At 37.3% G+C, this 14287-nt stretch overlaps 1 protein-coding gene across 1 annotated transcript; it reads left to right on the forward strand.

Annotated features, from left to right (window-relative positions):
- The first annotated feature begins 729 nt into the window (after positions 1–729).
- LOC111910089 (uncharacterized) lies at positions 730–4484 on the forward strand. Its single transcript, XM_052764051.1, has 12 exons — positions 730–1197; positions 1294–1446; positions 1537–1749; positions 1944–2036; positions 2149–2265; positions 2367–2636; positions 2723–2879; positions 2955–3032; positions 3126–3226; positions 3321–3491; positions 3595–3780; positions 3862–4484. Exons 1-12 carry the CDS (start codon positions 775–777, stop codon positions 4186–4188), a joined length of 2289 nt encoding a protein of 762 aa, XP_052620011.1. The 5' UTR covers positions 730–774; the 3' UTR covers positions 4189–4484.
- The last annotated feature ends 9803 nt before the right edge of the window (positions 4485–14287 follow it).

Below are 14287 nucleotides of genomic sequence, written 5' to 3' on the forward strand. Positions count from 1 at the left end.
CAAACCGGAAAAAAATGTCATTTGCCGGAGGTGATGATCCGATATAGGAAACATGCGCCAGAATTTGGAAGATCACGTCGGAGGGAAGTAAGAGTGAAATCCTTAGTTTGATATCATATTGGATCGTGAAAATATATGTTAGGGTTTATATGGATTCCAATGTTTTAAATAGTAGTATAGGCCGAGAATACAATAATTACAATAAGAACCCTGTTTCTTTTACAAATTTAATCTATAAAACTTGAGAAATTAAATATCCTCTTACTTTTTGTTCCTAAATATCATCTTACCCAATGAAATTGTGACATATGTAACATTTATTGTTCATTTAATGAGATTTAATGATATTTTAGGATACTAATATGACACATGTTATTATTTAAATGAATAGGAGGATTGATAGGATCAAAAGGTCATAAAACTTACATAAAATCTATCTTTGTGATTTTGACATAAAGATTTTTATATCCATATCGAACAACTTTTCATTTATGGTAAGAGAGGACATATTGAACAACTTTTCATTCCAATCCTGGACAGTACACGTTAAAAAAAATGTTTTCGCAAACTATATAATAAAATTAATTTAAAATGTTTATTAGGAATTAATTAAAAATCAACAATTACAATTAAATAAATTCAAAGGAGGGTGTATAACTGTATAATTATAAATTAATTTGGCTGTATTACAAACCAAGCGCGAAACACAGTCACACTCGCACAAGCAAATTCGCTTTGTTTATCCTCCTCCTCCTGCGAGGTTCTGATAAAAAGATGACCACGGAGTTCTCAAAATCAGTGGACACCGGAATTAGGCTATCTAAACGTATATACTATGGAAAAGAATACGAGCCTCGCATGTCTGCTCCGAAGCCGGCGATAAGGACCAAGTCACCTTCACCGTCACCATGTTCATCCCCTTTGCCGACGAAGCATCATCCAACGGCGCCGATGGTTTATGCGATGATTACTGAACCTGATATAGTCGATAATCCTGATATCCGGAGCTACCAGCCTCACGTGTACGGACGTTGCAATCCGCCGGCGTTGATTCCTCTTCATATGTATGAGATTTCGATGAATATGGAGTGTTATTTGGACATTGCGTTTGTTACTGTTTCCGGCACTTGGCACGTCCATTGTGTCACTGCAAGTGCATGCTGTGATTGCTGTATCGCGATTCCCATGGGTGAGCAGGTAGTGATCTTGTTTCGTTAATATACGTGACACGTTTCTCTTATCCTTCTACTATGAATTAAAGTTCCCTGATTAAGCACTCGGTTTGACTAACAGGGTTCAATTCTAGACATCAAAGTTGAGAGCACTAAAAGATCATATTTCACAAAATTGATTGCTCATGGAGGTGAGAAAGATTCAGATCGAATAACCAAGGCAAAAGATGGGTTCTTGATGAAACGCAACACATACACACTAAGAATTCCTCAGGTTTTTCCTAAACCATTGTGCATGATGCTTTCTAATTCAATTTTTAGACCAGTCGACTTATTACTCAATATTGATGCTCAACTTTTCAAGGTTGATGGAGGATCCATTATCCATGTCAAAGTTAGATGGTCTCAGAAACTGGTGTATCAAGATAATGAATTCTTCCTCAGTATACCTTTCACTTTCCCCTCATATGTTTTACCTTTGAAGAACAAAATTCCTCAAATGGAGAAACTTCTGGTAAATGTGAACTCTGGTACTGGGACTGAGATTACATGCACTTCTACTAGTCACCCTTTAAAGGTACATATAATCTAACAACGTTCAAATCCAAATTAAAATGACATCTTTGTCCAGTTGTCAGTAGATCTTCCAAGGATATGTCAACATCGAGCGGTAATTTGTATGTCCAAAATTGTCATTTAAATGAATTGGGTTTATTGTTAATTTGGTCTAGTTAATATTAATTAAAAGTCTCTTATTTTACATCTTGAAAGGAGGTACAACGAAAGCCGGCTGGGGAAGCAAGCTTCTCATACGAGGCAGAAGTTCCTAAATGGTCCACTCAAGACTTCTATTTTGCTTATTATGTAAGATCTTAATTTTTATGTCTCTATCAAATGGTAAAAAATTCATCATATAGATTAGATTGATTGGTAAAATATGAACAAAATATCTGGTGTCTTTTTTGTTTCTTTTGAGGTATGCTCGAATGAGATTTTTGGTGGTCTGCTGTTGCATCGTCCATCTCTACATGATTATGATCGAAGAGATATGTTTTGCTTTTATCTTTTTCCCGGGGCTAACATAATTAGAAAGGTTTGTGACCAATTCTAGGTACGTTATTCGTTCATGTTCTTGATCTCTGTGATTGATGTGACTTTTTTTCTTTTTTTTTTTTTTTTTTAAAATTCTAATAGCATTTTCGGAGGGAAGTGGTGTTTCTTTTGGATAAAAGTGGTAGCATGAGAGGTGATCCGTTTGAGAAATCTAAACATGCAATTATAACATCCCTCTTAAAGCTTAATCAACAAGATTTGTTTAACATCATAGCCTTCAATGAAGGCATTCAATCATTCTCATCTTCACTGGAGTTGGCAACAAAAGAAACAATCAGAAATGCAACTGAATGGATGTGGAAAACATTGGTTGCAGAAGGAGATACAAACTTGATGTGCCCACTGAAACAGGTGAATCTATATATTTGTGAGATTGATCTTGATAATATCTCATCAATTTATTTTGCTAAATGATATTGTGTGATCTTTATCTCTAGGCACTTGAGATGGTTGGTAAAAATGGTGAACTTATTCCTCTCATTTTTCTCATTACTGATGGTACTATTGAAGATGAAAGAGAGATTTGTAATATGATGAAATTCAGCCATGTAGATGGATGCTTGAGTTCTCCCCGGATTTTCACATTTGGAATAGGTGGCCTTTTTCTTCTTTAAAAAAAGCAAAACTATTTATGTTAATTCATTAACATGTTATTCTTTCCATTTCCAGGTTCATACTGTAATCATCATTTCTTGCCAATGCTTGCTCACATTGGAAGGGGATATTATGATCATGCATATGATGTAGGTCAGTTTAATCAAATTACAATGAGCTTATAGTCTCACATTATTGTTAAGTTTCTTAATTCTTTTAATTTTATGGACATTGTTTATTTGCCAGATTTAATCGGTGATCGTTTGCAAAGGCTGTTTAATAATGCATTGTCACCTTTGCTTACAAATGTAACCCTTGATTCTTTAGAAACTCTCAAATCATATGAGGTGACATTTCTATTTTTTCACTTAAAATTTCAGCATTTAATTGTTTTTCCATATTTAAAAATTACATTCTTTTACTACATTACTTTTGTTGCAGTTGTACCCATCTCGAATTCCAGATTTGTTACCAAGAAGCCCGTTGATTATATCAGGTCGATACCAAGGCAAATTTCCAGAACTTGTGAAAGTTAGAGGTTTGATGACAGATCTAAGTAGTTATGTGATGGATATTAAAGTGAGAAAGACTTCAAACATTAACTTGGATAGAGTAATTATCTTTAACTATTGACACGTAATCCTTTATATCTAATTACAACCAAAGAAAATATTCATCCAATGGTATCTTATTTTTGTTCTTTCTTCATTTCCAGATGTGTGGTATGAGGGAGGTGGATATACTGACATCACAGGCATGGTTAGACCAAAACATAGATATGGAGAAGAAGGTTGCAAAAATGAGCTTACAAAGAGGAGTTCCTTCTGAATATACTCGCGTAATTCTAGTTCACAAAGATAAAGTAAAGCCGGCCACCCTTCAATCTCTTCTATTAGACAAGGTACAAGTATCATTGCAGAAAACCCAAGTGGAAATCTTGATTTATCAAACTTTAATTAATGAAATGTTTATTGGATTGCAGAAATGTTCAAGATTGGGAAATGAGAAGGTGATATACCTGAGGAATCCATGTGTTGGATTTGGTAACTTAAAGGCTACTGCTGCAAATCTACCTCCAGGAATGGAAGACATAAAGTTAAACGAAGCTACAAAAATGGTGGTGGAGGCTGCAACATCACGTTGGGGGATGTTCATCAATTCATGGTGTTGGAGGTGTGTCAAAAAGATGTGGTCTCAACTCAAAAGCGAGCATTGCACACTTGCTATCGCACAGATCTGCACTGCTCTTACTTGTCTTGAATGTCTTGATTGTTGTTGTGATATGTGTGATTTGTGCAGCGCCCTATGATAATTCTGGTAGACCATTTGGGCTATAATTTATGCCCATTGGATCATCATGAATGTTGCAAGTTCTAGGAAAGTTAAAAGGGTCGTGATAAGCATAAAGCATGGCTCGTGGAACGTGATTTAGGTAGGTAACTGAAAGTACAATGCTATTACGGGTAAGGACATGAGCAAGTGTTTGTGTATTACTTTAGTTTCTCAAACAAATATTTTTTCCCTCTCGCCTAGAAAACCAACTTATTTGTGACATTCGATGATCCGCCCTTTTAATAAAATTATACTTATTTGCATAAAGGTTTAGTATATGATTGTACAAATAAAAAGATTATATTAGTGTCAAAAGAACCAAGTGATGCAATAATTTCTATGTTCAAGAAATGTAGGATGGTATTTATGCACTATAATTAGAGAATTCTCTAGTTCCCACCTTCAAAAAAAATATTTTCTTATAAGAAACATCTTAAATTCAAATTTAACATAAATAAAATCGGCAAATGTCACAAACCACAATGTCTTTCATTTATTTTGTTTACTTCAACCATTAGATTTCCAAAGTACAATGTTGCTTTGTTTAAGGATTGCATTCCTAAAACTGGGTATTTTTCACAGTATAATGTTGTAATAAGAAAATGTAAGTAGGATTATTATTTGAGTTTAACCCTAAATCAGACGAAGGCTAACCCAAAAAGCTTGCTACAACAAAAAAGAAAAAACAAGTCAAACAAAGATTCAATAAAACTGTAGTTACCACAGTGCATCACAAATCCTATAATATGAAATCTTAGACAAATTTACTTGTAACACCTAAATTTCAGGTATTCATTTTAACCTTTGAGTTATGTTTATTTTGAAAGATTAGTCCCTGATGGTAATTTTGTAAATATAAATACCTTTGGAGTTCGCGAGGCGTACACCCTCGTACGCATGGCGTACTCCAGAGTGCCTTAGATCGCTAAGCGTACGTGGCTACACAGGGCATACGAAGTCAGAATGCAAACCCTAAATTTTAGGGTTTAGACCCTATTTAAGCTCACTTATGGCCTCTAGCACCTTTTTACCTTCAACCTTCCTCCTCATCTTGAAAACCCTAAGAGTGTTTGTGCTTGTGAAGCTTGTTGGACCATTTTGGTGTACTTTTGGAGCTCTTGGAGTAGAAGGAAGAACATTGAAGTGGTAGTGTTACAATCAAGGCTTTGGATCCAACATTTAGTCCCCCATATGCACCTTGTGGAGGTAAAAAGTTTCAAACTTGACGATATAATCTCTTGGATCTAGTTTTGCTCAAATTGTTTCCTTTTTGGTCCCAACTTAGTCTTTGTGAATAGGAGGTACTCTAAGGCATTTGAGTTGTCCTTTCAAAGGTTTTTAGGGGTGTTAAGTCATAAAGTTGGGTTCTTGGTCACTAGTTCCCCCCCCCCCCCCCATGCAAGTGCTAGATGGTCTTAAAGGGTTAAGAGGCTAGGGTTTTTGGTTTTAAGGACTTTATCGCCATGCTAGGCCATAAAGTTGGAAACTCTATGGCTTAGGGCATCTTACGTGACCTAGATCTGAACTTTCGATGTGGGTGCTTAAGGGATTAAGCACTTGGTTAAGAAGTTGGCAAGCAGCCTCATACACAGGGCGTACGAAGGGTAACCTAAGCGTACGAGGTCAGCCCCCCGTCCTTTGTTCCGAATTTATTAATTCATTGATTAAGAAAGCCATTTATTCTGCATTACATTTATTAAAAATCAGATTATTGTAGAAACACGTAATCTTCAATGTTGCTGATGAGTGTGTACAGTCCCCCCTTCGCCTTCCACAAATAACCGATGATGCCTGAAACCATAAACAACGGGTTAAGTATAAAACTTAGTGAGTTTCCCCCAAAATACCACCACACAAAACAAGGCATACACACAAACACTCATGCTTGGCCCAATCAGCCTCGGGCTGGAATACTAGGCATGTCCACGATGGGTCCAGTCATCCTCGGGATGGAATACCCTCGGTTTGTTGGCCTACCGCTCCTCCCGAGCCTCCGTGCCTACGGCTTACAGCCGGCCCACACCAGGTATCTTGGACTACCGTACAAAAGCAGGACCGCCTTAACCAAACCAAACACAATATGTCGACATATAAACTATCAGGATCAAGTAGACACATAATACAGGCAAACAACAATCATACAGCTCACTACTGCCTACCATGGGGAGAGTTTTCTATTTGAGTTTCGGAAAAGAAAGGAGAAAGGACTTTTGAAGCTTCTCACAACATACATTCCCACTACCAGCTAATCCCCATAGAATGCGTAACCATAAGTAACCAGATGTGAGATAGCTACCCGAACAGATGGTCCTACTCTAGAGCCACAACCAAATAAGGAATAGGCAAAAGAGCCTAGACCAAGAGTTCTTAGGCTATCCTACATGACCACCGACAGTCCTTAAGGGCACTCCATAGATGATAACCAGCAAGCACATATAACATGTAGTTCTACGGGTTATTACCATAAAGCAACATATTCAATACTAGGAGACAGATCTTACATATCACTATAGCATAACAACATATTAAATATCAACAATCCAAGAAATGCATGGCTGTAGATACTCAGACGTGAGATAGTCACCCGGACAGGTGATCCTACTCTAGAACCACAACCAAACAAGGAATAGGTAAGAGAGCTTAGATCAAGAGTCCTCAGTCTATCCTACATGGATATATACAGTCCCTAGGGTATCCCTCTACTAGCAGATAACCAAAACTAATGAGCCGACATTGGTGCCTTCGACCCACGGGTATAGTGAGGCGAAACTCACCTCGATATGCGCGTAGATAACCACTGTAGCAATGAAGAACTCTACCAGCTTCAACTCACTTTCAATCGCCTACAGGAAGATACTTGATTTAATACCCGATCACAAGTTATAGTCATTGCAAAAGTGACTACCCCACATGAAATGGCGATTAGGGTTTCACATAAGATGACGATTAGGGTTAAGTAAGAACACTTAACCCATTAAGGACTTAATCACTTAAGGGTATTACTGATTAAGGTTTGACTTAGTCTTTCTCGAGTGAAATAATAATCCAATCAACAGCCCAATACACGCCCGATCATTGTCCAAAATAGAGCTCCTCGATTATAGGGTTTTTACATAAAATGATAACTAGAGTTAGTGTTCCACACTTAATCCATTAAGTCCAATATTGCATCAAGTTAATTGTGGAGAATTATTAATTATTATTTTAAGTTTAATTAATAGTTTTAACGCGGGTCCCGACCAACTCCAAAATTAGGGTTTCTTGATATTAGGGTTTTCTAAACCCTAATTAGGGTTTCCAACAATCCAACACACATACAATTTCCTACAACACACACACACTAGCACCAAAAAGAATAAGAAAAAGCCCAATACAACCACCAAAAACAGTGGTCGGCGGCAGCAGGAGGTGGCAGCCACCACCTCACGGTGGTGGTGGTGGTTTTTCTTCAGTCTCCGGTCAAGCAACAACTAAAAACAACATTCAACTGAAATAAACACACACATAAACACCATTTTACACACACACAACCACCACACGCGGTGGCTGGTGGCGGCAGGAGATAGCAATATGCGGCAACCACCATGGTTGGTTTCCATGGTGGTCTTCTTGTTTACTGGCTAATAATTCATGAAAAACATATTGAAACATGCACACACACACACACGATCAAATGCACCCACCACGCAACTACACTTCGGTCTTGAAGGAGGATGACGAAGGAGGGACGACAAATGGAATGGCAAAATGAAGTGGTGGCAGCAACGATGTCGGCAATACGAACGTCGTTACATGAGTTGGGGCGTACAACAGAAGAAACGGGAAGAGAATGAGATCGAATCAACCGCGAACAGCATCAGCATTCGTGCAACTTGAACCTCCGATCTCATCGACTGACTTAATGTCGGTCTCGTGACTCTTCGTCTTCGCCGGCAATAAAACAATGAAGATCTCCTCGACTGACTTAATGTTCGTCTCGTGAGTCATCGGTGGCGACGAGGGGTGGCGGCCGGAGAGGAGGAGTGATAAGGTGGCGGCTGCAACGTCGTTTTACGGTTAGGGTTTGGAGGTTGCAACTTCAAAATGAAGGGACATGGGTAGAGTGACAGGTCTTAACCCGTCTCTAATCAAACTTTTGTCAAAATTTCACTTTCAGTCCCTCCCTCATCTATCTATTCAATTTAAGTCCATAAATTAACAAACAGACCTTGCTTCATGAATTTCTTTACATCTCAAGTCCTAATGTTACAACATAGACCCCAAGTTCTGGAAATTATATCATTTAACTCCTTATGGATAACACTGATAAATTATTACGGGTTTAGGTCCAAAATAAAATAAAATATAAAATACATCTCGGGGTCTTAGGGCTTATTTATTTATTTATTTATTTATTTATCATTATTATTTGTTTATTTACTTATTTTATTTTATTTATTTATTTTTAACGGAATGTTACACAACTGCGAGCTACGCCCCACATACACGAGGAGTACGCCCCACGTACTAATTGAGTCAAGTCGGTTGACATTGACCTGGTTTTGACTACGGTTTGACCTAAGGGATCTGGAACGTTGCTCTAAGCAAAGCCCGGTTTTCTATAAAACCCGCTGTAAGTGAGCTACGCCTACGCTATTTTTAATATAGCTTTTATTTAATTATAGTAATGTTATTAGGAACTTATAATAAGTACTTGAGCTATTATTATGGGTTATATAAGTATTGTTTAACACTTATATAGTAGTAATAATAGCTAGACTATTAATTAGTCTCGGTGAATAATAGACTAAACTCTAGTGGTAATAATACTAAGTTTCGTCGAAGGGAATTATTTTTAAGAAGCGAAACGCTGTCTGAGTTCGGAATCACCACCTTTTCAAGTGAGTGCGTAGTCATTTTCATCTTACACATAGATATGAAGTATTTTATATAAATTACGTGCTATGTGTGCATATTATCTTTATACTTGTTGTCTATGCTGATGAATGATTTTTATACATGTTTTAAAGAATTTAAACTGTATATGTATTTTATATCTACAAAAAAATATTGTGGAAAAACATGGGTAGATGTAGTAGATGACGTGTGATAAAATGATGAGAGGCCTCGATGTTGTTGTTGATTATGTCATCTAGCGGAGTATGGATGACGACCACAGACTATTCTAGACAGTCCAGTGGAACGCTAGTAGGCTCACAACCAGTAGGTGTTTGTGAACGATGTGTTCACCGGTATACTCCATCCCCCACATGGTTGCCTTAAGGACATTTATTACTGAGGAATCCCCTTAGCATTAGTGTCCATCCCGATGTTGATCCCTAGTCTAGGTCCCTTATGATATGTGTTTTAGGGACGTAATGTGAGGATGACGGGAACAGGTAATCGGGTTATTGTTGGTTGATGAAATTAATAAACTTATTTATTGTGACTTAAAAACCCTATGTGCTCACCATGCTTTCAATCCTGGCCCACTTAGTTTCATGTATTTCAGGTAGTGGCGCTCGAGCGTAGATGTGATGTTTTGGATGAGGGATTACGGATATAGGCATGTAGATATGAAATAATGTAGTAAGGCTTATATTGTACTGTTTATGCTTTTGATATGTATCGAACATGACATCCCGAGTCTTTTTAATGAAATACATTTCTACGAAAATGCTTTGATAAATATTTATCATATTTTATTTTAGGAACAAATTCCGCAACACTTTTATGAAAAATATTACTCTGATTTTCAAACAAGCATAAACAAACTCGGTCTTTTCTGGCCGTGAAAATAGGGATGTCACACACACATTCAAGATGGATTGGATTACAGTTGACCTAGTTTACTTGTTGTTGTGTTATATGCCTATCTATTAAGGCAGTTCATGTATTATTATTATTTGTAAAAATCTTGTATTTAAACATCAAGATGGAACAGGAATGCTATTTTGTTTATTGTTGTATGTGTGCTATATATTCAGTTTACCTACGATCCACAAACTTAGTCGCACAACTCGACGTGTTCCGTGGCCTCGGGCGAGGGTGTGACACTTGATGGCTTTGATTCAATCATGCATGAATTGTTGTTCATAATGTGAAATTAAGAAGTTAGAGTTTGATTTTGGACTTCTTTGACCCATGCAAAGGCATCAAGTTGACGACTTTATCAGTTAAGAGTAGGGATGTTATTCGGGCCGGAACCGGACCGAACCGACCTGAACCCGAATAACCCGAAAACCGAATAAGGGTTATTGCATGACTCAAAAACCGAACCGATTAACCAATACGGGTTTGGTTTGGCTCAAGTATTAATCGGTTCGGTTTAGTTATTACCCGAATAACCCGAAAAACGTGTATAAGATGATTAAGGACCTAATATGACCAAAAAAACCGAATAACCCGTATTAGGGTTCTATAACCCGAATAATAGAATAACAATGTACTTTTATACATCAACATAAAACATTCAAAGACTAACATAACACAATAACACATTGAAATAATAATATTTACATCGTAGATTGATATAATGAGAATAATTTCTTACTTGAGTTTTTTGAGTTGGAGCCTAATGTTCCATGACTAGACAAAGTAAGAATTTGTGAATCATTAAAGACAATAGGAATGGTCGATTTTTGAAAGTTTGAAACAAGAGGAAGGATTGATAGAAGTGATTTTGAGTTTGGAAATAGATAAGAAGATTGGTTGATTTTGAAACGATTAGAACGAGCATAGGTTTTTTTATGTTATGAATGAAGAGGACAAAAGTATGAGTCATGATTTTGATTTCTATCGATCAGAGAAAGGGGAGGAGGAATGCTTATTTGGGTCGGGTATTTAGAACCGAATTGGCTCTTATTTGGGTAACCTGAACCGAATAAGCATAATATAGATACCATAAAACCGAATCGAATTGCTTATTCGGGCCTAATTCGGTTCGATTCGGTTCGGGTTTTCGGGCCAAATTCTCATCCCTAGTTAAGACATCCTCAAGAGCTAGATCTATGATTTGGGCGATTAGACTTTAGGCAATAAGTGCGTAATATGGACCTTTGAGCATCAGCAGAGTACTTTGGGCGTACCCTCTAGGTACGCTCAACGTAGCGTGTTTAGCCTCGATTTCCTTATATGTTAGTCTAGTACGTTGGGCGTAATAGGGTGGTATACTTGGGGTACTCACCAGAAGGGCATTTGGGCCATTTTTGGGCCTTGGTTCGTATTGGGTTTTAGGCCATAACGGTTGGGCCAAGTATGAGAAGGGTAAATGGTCTTCTACCCTTATTATGATGGATTGTGATTTGGACCTTTAGGTGTAGGTTATTACCCTAAATAGTAATTAGGGTTAGCTTGAATATGTTCATTTTAAGGAGCCATCGTAGCAGGAGCTTGTGTGTATGACTGTTTATCATCAGATTGAGGTGAGTCTTCTCATAGTGTTTAGCAAGTGGAAGGCACCAATGACGACCCATTGATTTATGTTTATAGGATGCTAGATGTCTATGTGACTCTTGAATGTATTGTATGTGTTTGTATGTATATTAGGCGGGGTTCGATGTCAGGCGGAGCCTGATGAATGTGTCAGGCGGGGCCCATCTCATGTTACTGACAGATCTGTACCTGGCGGTGTCGGACAAATGTCGGGCGGGGCCCATTATATGAATGGTATGTGGTATTTTAGGGAACTCACTAAATTTTGTGCTTATGTTTTAAGTTTATATTTCAGGTACTTATGGTTCGAAGGGGAAGGGCCCGGCTTGATCGCAGCACATCCACTCGTGTCTAGTATTCTATGATTTTGGGATTTTACTCTGATAACTATTTTCACATTGACATACTTATGATTTTTGGGATGTTACATTTTTACCATGCACGTGGAGCCTGTTTCAAGCCAAATAACGAGTGTTTCAATTTGCACATATAATCTGGGTATTTAGAGTGAACAAACCCACGTGGTTGGTGCAAATAAACAATCTCCTGAATGTCTCCGTGAAGAAACGCATTATTTACATCAAGTTGATGAATTAGGCAACATCGAGATATGCCAAGTGAAAGGACGGTTCATATAGTAGTCGGTTTGACTACAGGGCTAAAAGTCTCCATGCAATTTATGCCCACCGTCTGTGATTTTTCGTTAACCACCAAACACGCTTTGTAGTGCTCCAATGACCCATCAGATTTGAATTTGTGAAGAAACAACCACATACATCAATTAACCGGGTGGTTGGTGGGTGTTGGAAAAATCTCCCATGTATCAGTTTTCGGCAAAGCACTATATTCATTTTTCATAGCATGTTGCCAATTGGGATCCCATGTATCAATTTTCGGCAAAACACTATATTCATATTTCATAGCATGTTGCCAATTGGGATCTAATAACGCTTTCAAGTAAGAGGTTGGTATTGGTGATATATGATCAGAAGTGGTGAGATGGAGATTTAAGCGGGTAGCAGGTTTAGTGATCCTTGATTGTAATCAAGTGTGCATAGGATGCGTGGGAAGAGGGGTGGTGGAGGTTGTATCGATGGTGGAGTTGGTTGTGTGGGAATGGTGTGATGTTTCATGGGGACAGGTTCATCATCATGTGTGTGTATTGTGTCATCATCTAAGGGTTGTGGGCATATGGGCGATGTTGGGTCTAATGAGGTAGGAGTATTAGTGGTAGACGGTGGGGTCGACTGGGTATACGTATGTGGTATGGGAATTGTTTCATCATCCAAGAATGTATCGCAGATGAAGAGTAACAGGTTTGGTCATAGCTGATGCGTCACTGGATGAAGAGTCGCCAACCATAGAGATCAGCAAAGGCAAAGAACGAGATGAAGGTTATATGCGGCTGCTAGGTATATGGCTTTGATACCATGAAAACCTTTGTAATTGGATAATATCTTGTGACCGTAAAGAATCGATATACAACAATATATAACCATCAACCTCTTAAACGAGCCTAGAAATCAGGAAGGATAATATCTATCCTAAAATAAAAGATATACAAGATATATATACGCCAATATTCTCATGTTTAAAGTTACTATTCTGACATATACTCACAGATAAAGTTGAAATTTACGTTAGCTTTTAGATATAAAAAAGATCATGATATATACTGGGTATTAGGGGTGAGCGCGGTGCGGTTCGGTGCGGTTATTAGCCAAAACCTCACCACTAACCGCAAATGTGGTTAATGCATTTTCAAAACCGCTTGGTGCGGTTATTTTTGTGGTGCGGTTAGGCCATTATTTTTGCGGTGCGATTTTGTTTTTTTTTTGTGTTGCGGTTATTAACCGCATGGATTTGGTGCGGTTATTTTGTGTGGTTTTGAACCACAGTTTAAAGTTCAAACGGTTTTAAGAGTTCAAACATATTACTTGTAATAATAAAAAAACCATAAGGTATAAGAAAATTAACTTAAATCACAAATAACTAATATATTAAAAACGTCAAATCAATAGTAATTAATAATAAATATCTTAAAATTGTCTAATTTAACTATTTTTCAAAGTTAAACATAATAAAAAACCAACACTTTTGTCTTCTAATATTTTATCCATCTTTCATCTATGAAACTTGTCTTATTTTTAATATTTTATATATTAATAATTAATAAAAAATTGTATATAATATATGTGGTACTGTGTGGTTTTTTTGCGGTTTTTGAAAACTAATAACCGCACCGCTCCACATATTTGCGGTTTTTGAAAAACAGAAAACCTCACCATCGGTTTTTATTGCGGTTGCGGTTTATCAGTTGCGGTCTATGCGGTTTTTACAGTTAATTTTAGCTGCGGTGTGGTTTTTGCTCACCCCTACTAGGTATCTTATACTTTCGTGATGATATTAAATTGAACACTTCCAACTTAAACTTGGATTTATACCTATGTTTATGTTTTGAGACCAATTCCGGCTTTAATGTTTGCAAACAAATAATGATTTCAAAAAGATAAACTCGTTTCTATTAGCCCATACAAAAGGTGTTTTAACATATAATAGTCTCTTATAAAGTTATAACATGATTACTCATGAATGATGACAACAAATTTTGACCCAAAAAGAAAAAAGTGAATAAAATCGTATTTTCTATTATCAACCCTTTT

Source organism: Lactuca sativa, chromosome 5 (genome assembly GCF_002870075.4).
Source record: "Lactuca sativa cultivar Salinas chromosome 5, Lsat_Salinas_v11, whole genome shotgun sequence".
Classification (NCBI taxonomy): Eukaryota; Viridiplantae; Streptophyta; class Magnoliopsida; order Asterales; family Asteraceae; genus Lactuca; species Lactuca sativa.